This window comes from Colletotrichum lupini, chromosome 6, assembly GCF_023278565.1.
Source record: "Colletotrichum lupini chromosome 6, complete sequence".
NCBI classification, from domain to species: Eukaryota; Fungi; Ascomycota; class Sordariomycetes; order Glomerellales; family Glomerellaceae; genus Colletotrichum; species Colletotrichum lupini.
In genome coordinates, this window is record NC_064679.1 from 2,223,695 (window position 1) to 2,237,895 (window position 14,201).

The window sequence follows — 14,201 nt, forward strand, 5'->3', positions numbered from 1 at the left end:
AAAGACAGGGGCAGCTGTTTAGACTCTAATAGGTTAAAGCCCGGCCGGTGCAGTTTTGTATGTAAAGAGCGGACTTTCCGCAGACATTAGCAGGGCAGCTCAAACTTTTTAGGAGCGATGTTATGCTAACGGGTCGAAAGCGAGACCGAAATGCAGTGGCGATTTGTCAGTTTGCCAGCTACATCTGGTAGAGACTCGGCGGATAATATCCCATCTCGACCACCATCGCTCAGAAAACAGGCTAGGATATGTACAGTTTCCGTACCGTTGGATCTACACGTACATTGTAATTTTTAGTCCCCTGTTTCAATTTCCGCCAGGCCCATCATCCAAGATATCAAAGTCATGTGAATTCCACAATGCCAATAAGTTGAACAATGAACATCAGTAAGACGGAGTTAACATGTGGCCGAATTCTATCGAAATCGGCAACGGTCCATCGTAATCCTGTGTAAAGGCAAACCTTTCATTGCGAAACGCTTACCTGATCTGGGTTTCTACGTTCTATGAATAGGTTGTGGGTTAGGCGGAGTGCATCGAAATTCTATGTTCCATGTCATCATACGGGCTTTACTGCGAGTTATGTCCGGTCTAGCTCCAACAAGCCCTGCAGGTACATCATAAGCAGACTTGGAGAATCAGAGCATACTGAACTTCGAAAAGCACCTCATGCCCCGACAATTGTACGTCCGCTAATTATATTGGATTGCATCGAGCGAGTGTCAAACTTCTCTCTTTCCTCTTGGTTATTTTTTCTTCTCGCAAGAATACAAAGATACGACCGTGCGACCAGAGTTGCACCTCTCTTTGGTACCATGAGCAAGTGCTTCTTCTGGCTAATTTCAAGACAGTTCCGTGGGTTCATAGTTCGGAAACTGGATCCCGGGGCTATTTTTCGGCAATAGTCATGCAGACTCTGCACTTACCTCTCTATCAAAAATTGACGAAAACGAAAAGCTTCGAGTAAGATACGCACACAAGGAATTCGTCGTGTTCGTCATTTATTTTGAATATACGCAATACTGGGCACTCGATGTGGGCTGCCATCATCATCAAGGTACTCACCGACTATGACCCGCGGCCGCCTCTGCAACGGCAAACACGGCTATGTTTTCGTGTACTGGTAGTAAACTCACAGTAGTCTTGAGTCATAGCATGCATTCAATTCTTAAGCCTTTGAGGCTAAGGATGATAATTACTAATTCGGCATGATTATCAAGCCCATGAAGTATGAGTTTGGAGCCACTTGGTCGGAGGCAAACTGTAGATGGGTAGCTTAGCTGCCTCTTGAACAGCCACAAATCGGAATGTGTCGGTGCCACTTTAAGGTAGTTATCTGGCAAATATTCACTAGGTGGACCTCTTGATGCTACCTTAATCAACAACAGCTTTAGTTGCGTGTATCTCAATGAGGTTGCATGCAACAATTATAGTACGGTGTACCTGACCCGAGCCACTAGTAGGTCTGCATTCGTAAGAGCCATAGACACTACATTGGCGATGTGGGATGCTCCTGCCGCCTTGGCGCGCGTGTAGTGGGCAAATAGGAAAATATGCATCGGAACCGTTCAGTTATCAGAGGATCAAGATCGCTCAAGCCTGGCCAGTCTTCGTAGCTTGTATCTATAGGCAACTGACTATCCGTAGATGCAGCTGTCACTTATTTAAGTTCTCGGTCCGGGGACCAAGAAACTGTCGCTATGATCGCATGTGCGTACAACCACCGGGAGATTATTACTGATTCTGTCCTAGGCCGACGCATCAACGTGGGACATGGCAGCATGCTACCAGAATTCACAGGCATTGGAGGGTCATTTCTATGCCCGCGGATTGTCGGTCTCGCGATATGGGATTTGTCATGATCATGAGCGGAATAAATTTCCCCATTGGTATTCCTCGCCGAGAAAACAACCGTACATAGTGTGCATGTTCAGTGGCTTGATGAGTAAAATTAAAGAATATCTAAGTATCTGCGGATAGCGCACCATTTATCCTACACTCCACTACGAACGATCCGTACATGGCCCATGATCGCCGAATTCATGACCAGAGAAAGCTAAACGCGATGGCCAAGCCAGCAAAGACAAGCCCAGAGGCCTTGGCAGTGACCGAGGCGGCACCATTAGGTGTCTGAGATGGCGAGCTGCTACTTTGGGCTGATGTCGGAGTAGAAGTAGACCCTGTCGGGGAGGTTGAGGCTGTCGCCAACGCACCGGATCTCGTTGCCGTTGCCGAAGCGCTTCCCGAGGGCCCCGCACTGGAGCCTGAGCCCTGCCCACCCCCGTTATCGTTGATGATTGAATCCCAGGACGGGAAAGTCGTGCCGGGACATGCGGCGACGCATTCGTATGTGTTTTTATAGACACTAGGATCCTCGCTCGTCGTGTTCCTCTCGTCAAAATACTTGTCATTGCAGTTGCGCGCGCACGCGTACGCCGTGCACGGGATGCGATCCATGTCGCCCAGCGTGGACCCTCCGAGCTCCGTCTTGCCCCATTGTCCCGTACCGCCCGAGAAGGAAAAGTCGTTGCTGTATTCGAAGCCCGAGGGCCCGTCCTTGGTCGGATCCGAGTTCCACTCCATCGCGGTGATCTTGAAGTCGGAACCGTCAGGGATCGCGTCGGCGGGGATTTTCGCCTTCACGGAGGTGACGTCAATCTTTGTCCCGTTGGCGAGGACGCACACGGGGCCGGTGCCCCATCCCGGTGGAGTGGTTGAGAGGTAGAGGTTGTAGTTGGTAAAACCGGCGTCGAAAGACTTGCTACCGGATGCGATGTCGTTCTGTATGGTGACTTCGACGTCGGTGTCAGCCTTGACCGTGGTCGGTATGCTAATGCGGTCGAACGCCAAGGCACGCGACGCGCCTGCTAGCAAAACGCCCATTGGGCAGAGGAATGTTGATGAGATCATGTTCGCTGCGTAGAGAGACTGGTCGTAGATCTGTAGCGAGCGACTGATGGAGAAACGCTGATTGAATAATAGGCGATTATGAAAAGTAAAATTACGATCTGTGAAGACGAGAAAGGAGTTTTTAGAATAGAACGACACGCATCAGAACACGATGTTTGTTGACGATGACTGAGAATTTTCCGAAGGATTCATATTTGCCCCTGATCCTCAGCACCAGCAAACGGGAGCCAATGCGGCCGAGATTGGCTCAGTAGACTAGTACCGATCGATGTTAGCGAGCGGCACAGGCTCGTCATTTCAAGCTTGAATAGGCGGCTAAGACGGTAAATCAGATGCTGCTGCCTGGATTAATCACCACCTTAGCCGAGAAATGCGATGATGGTGCTGTGTGGAAAGCAAAGATGGTGATCATTTGGCCAGGAAAACAAGCTTTGCCATGGCGCTTACATCACGCCTGAAAGCTTACTTTCCAGCCCTCTCGCGGGTGAGTGGGAGTTCGGGGCTAGGTACTCACTATCTAAGGTCAACATCTCATTGATTGTTGCGGATTAGTCCTCTCAATCGCTTCTCATCCAGTATCTCGCCTTCTACCAGTCTAGCCGTCTCTTTCAGTTCGCCATCTGAAAGCTCAAACCGAACAATTGTCGGCACATTGTTGACGTTCCACTTGGTGCGAAACACATTTGTAGGGACTCTCCACCTGGTTTGCCACTAATATTTAGCTTACTCGCCCCAACAAGTTGTGAAGCTCAAGCTTCCAGCTACTCACTCAGGCCGCTGTCCTACTTCAACGAAGGCCATCTCCGGTGCGCTTGAAGGCGAGAAGGCGGCAATGATGCGAGGGAGTGCAGCTCGGACATCGGGACACCATGACTCTCCCGTATCAGGATGGTCCGACGTAGTGAATGTGATGAAATAGGGGGCTGTGGAATTTGTCGTATACCGTCCTAGGGCGCTCGCATCCTCCGGAAGCTTGAAATCGGAAATAATCGGCATATTCGCGGAAGATGGCCGACACGTTCGATCGAGCTCGGTACCTGCCAGGTATGTTTTCGAACTCTTGAACTACCTAATAATCAGTTTTTGAGAATAATGTTAGGAGTACCATCTGCCTAGACAGACTGACAGAGATCAAGCGGGCAAATAGACAAGCTGCACGTATATGAACCAGACTCCCAGGCATAGGCAACATGACGCGATGCTTATCCACTATTGTGTTTCTGACTAGATCCCGCAATTGCCCCCGACACCGGCCGAGTCTGAGCTGCATCCATCGTGCCGGAACACTAGAAGTTGGACCCGCCGAATACCGGCATGACCGGCAAACGTGATGGCGTTCTGCCGATCTTTGACACAACGAGATGAAGCCAGGAATAACCAGTTTGAGCATGAGTCTAATTGTTGAGAGTCTTTCCAGTATCGATCATGAAAGGTTTAAAGTTAGGAGTTGTCTGCTTTCTTTTAATCTTGTGAGTCTAGCGGCGCAACAACGATGCGGAACCCATTGCCTCTCCAGAATCCTGTTGGTTCGAGGCTACCTCGATACGTGCAATTTGCCTTCAACTTGGGACTCGAGAAGCATCCGCCTCTCAGTACTCTTCGAACATGGTCCGAAGCATCTAAAGACTCTCGCCCATCATCCCGCCAAGGGTACTGGAAAGCTGGCATCGTCATGTCCTCGCCCCAGAGAGTTGAGCACCATTCCCATACATGCCCCGCCATATCGTGGCAGCCGTACGGCGAGAGCCCCCTTGGGAAGAGACCAACAGCACAGGTCGTATTGAAGCCAGTCTCGTCGCTATTGGCAGTATGTTCCTGCCAATCTGTGCCCCAAGGAAAAGCCAACCCTTCAGTGTCCGTCTCATTTCGGCCACCCTTGGCCGCGCACTCCCACTCTGGCTCTGAAGGAAGCCTCACGTGCTCATTCGAACTGATCTTTTTTTCTTCTCTCCACCTTTCTGTGAGCCATTGACAGTAAGCCCTTGAATCATGCCATGTAAGATCGGTCGCTGGTGCATTTGCTTTCTCCGGGTCCTTGCCACCAGGACTGAGCCATTCGCGGCTAGTTTCCTTCACAAAGGCGGCGTAGTCTCTGTTGACGACAGGATAGACACCGATGCGAAACCTCTCGAGCGAAACTCTACTCAGAGGCTGCGAATTGGGATGACTTTCAGAGCCCATCATGAAGCTTCCGGCGGGAACCTCTGCGAGTTCAGTCAGATCTCGCGGGTCGCCATACTTTGACAGTAGACGACCGGCTTTCTCGCGTTCACCAGCCGAGCAATCTCCGTTCTCGACGATTTCCAGAAGCAGCTTCATAACCTTGCCTTCGACTTCCGCGGATAATGGAATAAGGCCAGCCACCAGTAAGGCAGCGCGCTTAGCGTCAGCTGGTGTGCCCCCGAGGAGCCCGTCGACAAGGACGCCAGACCTGTGTAAGGAGCTGAGACGCGACAAGCAGCTTCTTAGAACATCATCCGAAGCATGAGGCTGATCACGAAAGAGGCCGACAGCGATTTGCGGTGTCAAATCAGCTAGGTGCCGCGCAGCTAGGAGCCGTTGCACCGTCAGGCTTCGCAAGGCAGGATTGGGCTGAAACGCGGTCAACGACATCTCAGTCGGACCGGTGGTTAATGAGCTGTGGAATATCAGCTTGTATGACCTCTCTGCTAGAAGCGATGCCGCATCTGGCTGCGAGTGGGTGGACGAAAGCCACGCATCTAGCAGCTCCTCGGCACAGTTTCCAGAGTGATTGGCTTGAACCGCGAGAGCAAACATGGCCGGGTTCGACGCAGCTTCACCCATGCCAGTTGTTGTGATAGTCGATGGATCCAAATTCAGGTGAGAACGCACTGCCTCCCTTCTTTGACACTTTAGCAAGGGAAGCAACTCGTGTCGGACGACGGCCGGGAAGCTCCAGCGGTCAAGGACATCTGTATCGCCAAGCAAGAGTAGCTTGGTGTAGGTTCGCTCTCGTATTAGGGCCAGTGTTTTTGCCAGAACAGAGATCAGTTCATCCCCTGCGGTCTGGAGATCATCGAGGACGATGAGCAGATGCTCGTGCTGAGAACCAGATGCGCCAAGAAGTTGCGGAATCGTTACATCAGCCAACCGTTTCAGAGACTCGGTACCACTCAGTGAGAAATAGCACGGAGACAATCTGCTGGCACCCCAATTCTCTTCCTTGATATCACCTAGGTCGTTTCGAGGTAGTGGTCGCGCATTGCTGAATCTAGAGGAAGCTAGGATGTGACAGAGGTGCTTAGCAAATGTAGTCTTCCCGCTCCCGCTGGGTCCCGTCAAGAGCAAGATCGAGTTGTCGCGGACTAGCTCAAGAGCAGAGAAGTGAATCGGATTTTCAGGCTTGTCACCGGCCTTGCGCTTCCGTAGACCTTGGGCAGCTTTGTCTTCGAAAGTGTATCGTGCGAGTAGTGGAATGTAACCTTTCGATAAATCGACAGTCGCACCATTTGGTAAGACTAGGAGTGGCTCGGTGCCATATCTTTTAGCCGCCGCTTGCAGGCTGTTGATGGATACCGAGGTGCTCATTGCAAGCTTGAAAAGTTACATGCATCGATCAAGGAAGTATCGGACTGAAACGTGCAGCGCAGTCGGCGACATCGGCCGACTTATATACCGAGGCGTTATGTGAGTGGATCCGAGTCTTCGGGCCCATTGCGGAAGTTCCGCAGGAAGAACTCCTATCGGGATAACTTCAGAAAGACGGTATCAAGAAGGTTGGCCTCGAATGAGAAGGCCACGCTGATACACCTCATGTGAAGAAGATTCATATCCTCCTGCTCTTGCTCATAAATACATGTAAGCTCAAGTATCACCACAGAAAGATGAATGCTGTTGCAGCCTCCAATGATTTCTACAACGTTCTCTTCTCCTCCTAAAGTTCCGGCTCACTACTCGAGTGTGAGTATTCCCGAATGCCCAATTTGAAGTCCAACATTGTGTCTTGTTGCCCAAATAACGTCAGGATGACCTATATACAGCCATGGAGGATTCTGCTGTAACCTTTTCAGAGTCTTCGCATATGCTTCCGCTCTGTCTTCGTAGTTGATTTTGTTTCGCGCCTCGTAAAATAGTTCTTGCAACTTGTCATCGTGATAACCAAGCCACCAAGTTGCACGCGACGAACTGGAAATCTTATCATCCAAAACGCGAAACGTGCTGTTTGGGGTTGAGTCAAACAACGCGAGGCTTCCAATCTCTTTTTTGAGTCCGATTTGGCGAGCATATTCTGGTCTATTGGTCTCAACCTTGATTTCGACCTGAAAGCCAACGGCCTCCAAGGATGATGCTACGAATTTCGAGATCTTTTGGGCATGCTCTGGCATGTAAACTGGGGTTCTCAAGACAAGATGTGTGCCTTTGTCGAAATCTTTCAGGAGATCCCTGGCCCTGTCGGGGTCGTAGGGAATGTGTTGCAATTGTGATTCTGGGAAGCCAAGATGATAGGGGCTGACGATTGTAGCGGATGACTTTGCGAACCCATGGTATACTTCCTTTACCAATGCGTCATTGTCCAACGCAAGGTTCACAGCCAGACGTGCGTCTGGTGAAGTAAAGATACCATCCGTGCAGTTGAGATAGTAAATAGCCGATAGGGTGCTTGCCACTCTTCCCCATCGAAATCCAGAGTCGAAATTGAGAAGGTCAAGATTAGCTACCCGCTCCAGATTGAGGGCAGCATCGACCTCTCCAGCACGCAGAAGCCGAAGTCTTTCGGCAGCATTTGGTTCCATCGTCGCTATGATAGTATGAGGTGAGCCATGTCGCGTCGGATTCAGCCGCTGCAAAATGGCTCTACCCGTGCTATCTTTCCGCTCGAACTCGATGACACGGAATGGGCCCGTTCCAAGCACCGGCTTGCCATTCTTATCGATGCGAGAAGGCCAAAACTCGCAGAAGATACCCTCGATATCCGCGAATGGTTCCGCATTTGTCACCTTTACAGTCCGATCATCCTCGGCAGAGAACTTGGTTTGCGAGAAATAGCGGCTGTAACTCCAGCGCATGCCAAAGTAGTCTCTTGAGTCCAGGAGGCCATTGATGTAAGTGACGATGTCTTTAGCCTTGCAAGGCTCGCCATCATGAAAGCAGGCGTCTTCTCGGATGTGAAATTGCCAGATTCGGGCATCGAGGGACCGCTCCCATCGGTCAAAAAGCCCGGGCTCAACGCGGCCATGGGACTGCCATCGGAGGAGGGGCTCGAAGACTAAACTTTTGAGTGCTGTAACACTATTGTCGTCGGTGACTTGTGTCGGAAGCCGGAAATCGACATTTTCTAAAGAAAGTCGTAGGACTTCTGGCGTCATGATGTAAAGAGTTTGAAGAGCGTCCTCTAATCGTGGAGGTTCTGGTAATTGATTAATAGGATGCCTGCCAGACTGTCTTCAATTCGAACTGACGGTATCAGCACTTTAGCGTTGCCGGGCATGATAAAATACCGGAATGAGTAGAACATCCAAGCTACCTTGCGATCGCGGAGAGAGGAGGAAGTACCCTGCCGGAAGAGCTGTGGATACATGGACAGTCCGGTTGAATCAAATCGCTCCAGGATGCAGTCGGGCGTGGATACCGTGCCTTTAATGGACAGAAAATGAGAGTCGACTTATCATTACCTTCCACAAGGCACGACTCAAACGCTCCGACCGATTATCATGTGCCCCTATGTAATCGAAGTACTGCCTTTTGTTCCCAATGCAACATTATTAATGAATAGTTCAGATACTGCGATGTTTCCTCTGAAGGGTTTCTTCGTGAAGTGAGGTTGACAGATTGTAAAGTGAGATTTTTCTGGCTTTTCACATCCAAATGAAGTCAAGTTCTCTGTGCAATGGTCAGATTTAGTGCAATCAAGTTTGCCGGGAAGTTGTCAAGCACCGGCAAAGATGCCGGACATCAAGTAAGGCGAAAGAGCGGAGTGAGATAACGACATGGTGGGGCGGCCAGCCATGACATTGGGTTCCTTCTGCTGCAACATCCGAGAACGGCACGACTCCCTTGAGGCACTGTCATTCATTTCGAAAAGCCGCCAGATGGAAGAGATTCTGTCTGCGCGTACATGCAGATTACATCCAAGGCTAGTTTGGAACAAAATCGGGTCCGAAGGAGTCAAGGAGGTGAGCTCGCTCACAGGGATTGTAATGGCATCATCCACCAGTAGCAAATCAGGCATAGGAAGTTTTCTAGCTCAAATCAGCCATATCCATGACTTAATTCAATGCGGTTAGGTGCCTCGGAAAAAATCGTTTCTCTCGGGGAAGCCAAAGTATATAGCGATCTGAGGTCGACCGAACATCAGCGTCTAACCGGATTGCCGGGACGAGCGTGCAGAATCCTTTTCTCTAGGTACCAATAACTGACCGACATGTCGGATATCAAGTCCGCTGCCCCTGTGGAAGTGGCAGAAGCCACTTCGGATTTGGACAAGAACGCCAAAGACACGACCCCAGAAAACACCGTAGAGGCAATCCCCGAGAAAACCCCCTCCCAATGGCGCAAGATTGTCGGTCTTGTATGGGACTCTGTTGATGGAGATCCAGAGTACCGGAAATACGTTCAAAGGCTCGATACTTTCTTCTTGTGAGTCCAATCTCTTGCCATGTGTGGTGCGGCTTTGCTCTCTCAGGACTAACAAGTTCCTTCTATTCACCAGTCCTACTGTTTGTTTTGGCTACTTCATAAAGTACCTTGACCAAACAAATTACAGTAAGCCAAACTTATTAGCTTGTGAAGTTGAGGGTTACTGACCCTGATCTTCAGGCAATGCCTTCATCAGTGGCATGCAGACTGACCTGGGCCTCTACGGAAATGAGCGCAACTGGCTGAACACCTGGTTCAGTTTAGGCATCATGGTCGGCAGTGTCCCAGCTCAGATGTCACAACTCAGTTTCATCCGACCCTCGATTCTTATTCCATCGTGCGAGGTCATCTGGTCGCTGCTTGTTATCGGCATGGGGTTTGCCAAGAATATCAAGACGGTAAGTACAAGCCATGGAAGATAGCATGGCCCATATCACTAACTTTCGGTACGAGATGTACGCTTTGCGTTTCTTTATCGGTCTGTTCGAGGCTTGTGCTTTCCCGGGATACATCGCCATGCTGGGTGGCTGGTACGGCCCAAAGGAGCTCACTAAGCGCTTAGCTATACTCCTGCAAGTTGAATCCATTGCCAGTATGTTCAGCGGTTACTTGCAAGCAGGACTATACACCAGCATGGATGGTCGTCATGGGATTGCAGGGTGGAGATGGCTGTTCATCATGGACGCCATCATCTCGCTTCCAATTGCGTTCTGGGGCTTCTTTGGATTGCCTGATCTGCCGCATAACACGAAAGCATTCTACTGGTCAGCTGAAGTATGTACTCCACGCCACTATTGTAAATGAACATGCCTGACTCACTCTTCGTAGCATGTCAAATATGGTATCGATAGGATTGAGAAGTTCGGGCAGAAGGCTCAGCAAAAGTTGACATGGAAGGAAGCCAAACGCATCTACCTCGGTTGGGAGATCTGGGTATTTGTTGTACCGTACACGTAAGTTATACTCCCGAAGAAGTACAACTGCGTCGCATCCTACTCACATAACTTGGCAGTATGGTCGCGGCGTGTCACACAGCCACCAGCTATTTCAACCTCTGGCTGAAGTCTGCTGGCTACAGTGTTGTAGATGCAAACATCTACCCTACTGGCGGCAGTGCTTTGAACATCGTTGCCACAGTCATCTGGGGTATAATCGCAGACCGAACCGGACAGAACTATACAATGATTGTCATTGTTCAAGCCCTGATGATACTGTCCAACATCTTGCTTTCTGTGTGGTATATCCCCAAGGGGGCCTTGATGTTTGCGTACTACCTTTCGTATGCTGGATCCGCGGCAACTCCAGTCCTCATCGTGAGTACCCCACAGAAACCACTTGAACGACAGACTCTGACACAAAGTAAAGAGCTGGGCCAATCGACTTAACGCGGTAGATCCGAGTCTCAGACAACTGCTTGTGGCCACCGCAAATGTTGTTTCCTACGCTTGGGTTCTTTGGGTACCCTGTGAGTTGAAGCCGCTAGCCGGAGTTTACCACTCAAGTCTTTTGTGCTAACAAATTCCTAGTGGTTCTATTTCCTACCTATGATGCGCCGAAGTACAAGTACGGTTATCAAATCCTCATACTCTTCGGAGGCCTTGCTATCATTAGCGTTTCACTTATGTGGTACATGTACAGACGAAGAGAGTAAGTTGGTTCCGATCTCACAATGGTCTCTGAAAAAGAGTGGAGGCTGAAAATCTCAACAGTCAGAAGCGCAATCAGCAAGAAAATCAAGGCACTGAAGCTGGCTCAGAGAGACCAGATGAACTGTAGCTTAGCGGATCTTGTTAGACGCGCATAGCTTCTGTGTGATTACCGCGGTGTTCACACTCTGTAAAGGGAACGTTGGAATTCAAGTGGCTGAAGCCATTCCTCAAAGTAATTTCTGTCGACACAGGACAGCCTCAAAGCAGATTTCCATCACAATTATTAGGCATAAGCCGCAATAGTCGGACCTCATGTGTCTTTTCATAGGTATCAAGAGACTCTTCGGGGATGCCTTTGGATGGACCCCTGACGAGTGATGATGACTGGTGGCCATCATCGTTTGACGACGTCAGGCAACTCAAGCTGTCGAGGGCTCAACAGGCGCCTGAGTTGAATTTCCTGGCTTCCGACCAGAAACGACATATCTAGCAGTTTGAGTCAGTAATAGCGCTGAGAGCAAATTTCCACATGATTTCCGTCGCAACGAGAAAACTTACACAGGCCACCAAACATGGATCCTCGGATCACGCATCTCCTTTCTTGCTTGCGAGCACAGAACAATGACCTCCTCCTTTGACCAGCCCTTGATGTTGGTCAAGATACCGAGAGCTGCTGTCTCAAGGAAGTAGTCAAGATTGGCTAGCCCCCATCCGCCAATATCCTTCATCGTCTTGTCTCGTGGCCAAGTGTTGGTTGGCCATTTATAAATGGTCTCTCGGACATCTACAAAGCCGCGATCGATGAGAAGCTGCTTCCACTTGAGTGGAAGCTTGAGAGTCCGATTAATCTTTTCCATAGCGTCAACCACCTCATCGGCCCACTGCGCCAAGTAGCTGTTCTCTGGTAGTGTGTTGTCGTCGGTCCGAGCTTCCATGCAGACATCTTGTGCTTCGAACCAGCCGCCGGGTTCGAGTTGGCTATATCATCAGGCGTTAGAATAGTGGGCTTGCCATTGGGATGGAGATATTTAGGGACGTCTACTTGTAAATGCTGTCAACTAGCTTGGCTGGGTCCAGAATGCTGCCGCTCAAAGTCCTAGAAAAGATGAAGTCGAATTGTTTTGACCATGTCCATGGCTTCTCCAGGTCATCTATCTCAAAAGAGCAGTTGGGAGGCATACTTGAAAATTATCAGCGGTCATGACCTCGATAGTGAGTGGCAGCTTCAAGGATATGTGGCGTCACTTACAAGTCAGGCTGCACTGGACTGATATCCACCCCGATCACTTCAGACTCGGGATGCTCCTCCGCTAATCGACCGTTAGTCAGGCTAATCATATGTATCATGCGCACATGACTGACCATATTCCAGAGCCCAGATTCCGGTTCCCGTTCCGAGGTCCAGGACTCTGTTAGCACCGTAAGACTTTGGACATGTGCAAAGGCGCCCTCTGAACGTCCTCATGAAGAGCTCGTGCTGTAGATCCAAACGCTCTTGTTCAACCTATTAATGTCTCATCAGCTAGTATATGACATACATTTTTACCACTATACATTGTGGCGGTCTCAACTTACGTTATCATGGGGAAAGTAGTATTCTGCGCACGTATCAGGCCAGGCTCAATCTCATGGCTATTAGATATGCAATACAAAGACTTACTGCCTCGGGAATGAGAGTGATAGAGACGTCCATTCTCATCTTCAAAATTAAGGATGGATGAGCGAATGGAAGTGAGAGAATCGCGGATTGACTAGAGTAAGACATGGTAAGCATAACTACTATTATTAACTCGTACCCTGAAATGAGGCTCTGTCGCGAATCATGTTCTCTCATTAAGAACGGGTGCGGTATAACTACTAGTATACTGGGCAACGTACGACATTGATGGCGGAGTCTGTTTCTCCGTCGTCAGCATCCTAATCGCCGCATCGCAAATTAGCAAAGAGTTGCCCGTTCTGTCCGGTTCGGGGCTCGCTGTGTAAAGCGTACAATGATACCCGTTGCCGGGTTCGCCCCATCCTCAGCATCAATCTCGGCATGGCCTGGGGAAGCAACGGTTTCCCCCACCGGGGGTGAGCGCGTCTCATCTCCCGGAGTCGCCATTACGAATTCTTTCAAAGTGCCAGTCAACTTTGGTGAGGGGTTTGATGTGAGAAACCGTGGGGTTACAGATTAGATCGTCTGAGGTCTAGGTATTTAATCCGCCGAAGCTCAACCCCAACTTCTAAGGACCAAGGGGCCAGACCCAACCCCCCATCCCCCCTTCAAAACCATGCCGGGGACACCGGGCGGTGCAGCGGTGTGCATGGATCAGAGGGTGGCAGCTTGAAGAATTTCGACGGACCTATCCCAAAGGAACCTCGGGTTGTGGAGAATCTTCAGTGGTTTATCCAACCAGACTTGGAGTTGGGGTGCTGGGGACGACTCAGTTCCACCAGCTAGCAATACTGCCAAGGGGCTTGACACGTGCCATCCCTCATGGGGTTCATGAGCAGTGGACATATCGCCCAGTGATGGACCTCTGAGAGAAGCGATACCAGACTAGGTCCCCGGACGTGTCGGTGTAGAGCGTCCCGTGAACCGGGTACTGTCACGCCACATGGGCTCTCTTTCCCTGGAAGATTGCGTGCAGGAATTTCTGCAAATCGATAACGGTGATCGTCGCTGAAAGATATCATGACGCATGATTTGACGCCAGCATCAGCAACGTTACAGGCTCAACGTTCCCTCCCTTGCCTACATGCTATCCAGGTAAGATGCTAATCTCGTAGCACTGGAGCGTTGCTCAGTGGAAAGAGTTGAATTACCCATTCATTCGCAAATTCGGGTTTAAACTCTGGACTTTTATGATAAAGTACGGAGTACTTACTTCATAGAGGGGAAAGACCATAGCACCGCAGCGCTCAGACACTAGGGACCCCGTCTACGAAAGTTCAATACATTTTCGGCACCGAAGTTCTTGGGTTACAGTGCATGCACTTCCATGAGACTGACGCGCGGACTTGATACTTGTTGCGATGTTACAACGGTCCTTATCCACACAA

At 50.0% G+C, this 14,201-nt stretch overlaps 6 protein-coding genes across 6 annotated transcripts; 1 reads left to right on the plus strand and 5 right to left on the minus strand.

The window, feature by feature from the left end:
• Positions 1-2,040: 2,040 nt before the first annotated feature.
• On the minus strand, positions 2,041-2,883 carry CLUP02_12140 (uncharacterized protein; the record flags this gene model as incomplete). The annotated part of the gene is made up of 1 exon (XM_049291104.1): positions 2,041-2,883. One exon carries the CDS (start codon positions 2,881-2,883, stop codon positions 2,041-2,043), a length of 843 nt encoding a protein of 280 aa, XP_049148249.1.
• A 558-nt stretch (positions 2,884-3,441) lies between these two features.
• Positions 3,442-3,906, minus strand: CLUP02_12141 (uncharacterized protein; the record flags this gene model as incomplete). The annotated part of the gene is made up of 2 exons (XM_049291105.1): positions 3,442-3,610; positions 3,680-3,906. The coding sequence occupies 2 exons, from the start codon at positions 3,904-3,906 to the stop codon at positions 3,442-3,444; spliced, it is 396 nt and encodes a 131-aa protein (XP_049148250.1).
• A 465-nt stretch (positions 3,907-4,371) lies between these two features.
• CLUP02_12142 (serine/threonine protein kinase) lies at positions 4,372-6,459 on the minus strand (the record flags this gene model as incomplete). The annotated part of the gene is made up of 1 exon (XM_049291106.1): positions 4,372-6,459. One exon carries the CDS (start codon positions 6,457-6,459, stop codon positions 4,372-4,374), a length of 2,088 nt encoding a protein of 695 aa, XP_049148251.1.
• Positions 6,460-6,821: 362 nt separating this feature from the next.
• On the minus strand, positions 6,822-8,237 carry CLUP02_12143 (uncharacterized protein; the record flags this gene model as incomplete). The annotated part of the gene is made up of 1 exon (XM_049291107.1): positions 6,822-8,237. One exon carries the CDS (start codon positions 8,235-8,237, stop codon positions 6,822-6,824), a length of 1,416 nt encoding a protein of 471 aa, XP_049148252.1.
• A 1,055-nt stretch (positions 8,238-9,292) lies between these two features.
• CLUP02_12144 (pantothenate transporter liz1) lies at positions 9,293-11,283 on the plus strand (the record flags this gene model as incomplete). The annotated part of the gene is made up of 9 exons (XM_049291108.1): positions 9,293-9,507; positions 9,554-9,633; positions 9,688-9,905; positions 9,961-10,281; positions 10,336-10,460; positions 10,520-10,820; positions 10,873-10,972; positions 11,034-11,154; positions 11,217-11,283. 9 exons carry the CDS (start codon positions 9,293-9,295, stop codon positions 11,281-11,283), a joined length of 1,548 nt encoding a protein of 515 aa, XP_049148253.1.
• A 292-nt stretch (positions 11,284-11,575) lies between these two features.
• On the minus strand, positions 11,576-13,260 carry CLUP02_12145 (TAM domain methyltransferase; the record flags this gene model as incomplete). The annotated part of the gene is made up of 9 exons (XM_049291109.1): positions 11,576-11,642; positions 11,715-12,134; positions 12,199-12,336; positions 12,406-12,466; positions 12,519-12,660; positions 12,732-12,754; positions 12,817-12,907; positions 13,035-13,073; positions 13,147-13,260. 9 exons carry the CDS (start codon positions 13,258-13,260, stop codon positions 11,576-11,578), a joined length of 1,095 nt encoding a protein of 364 aa, XP_049148254.1.
• Positions 13,261-14,201: the final 941 nt, after the last annotated feature.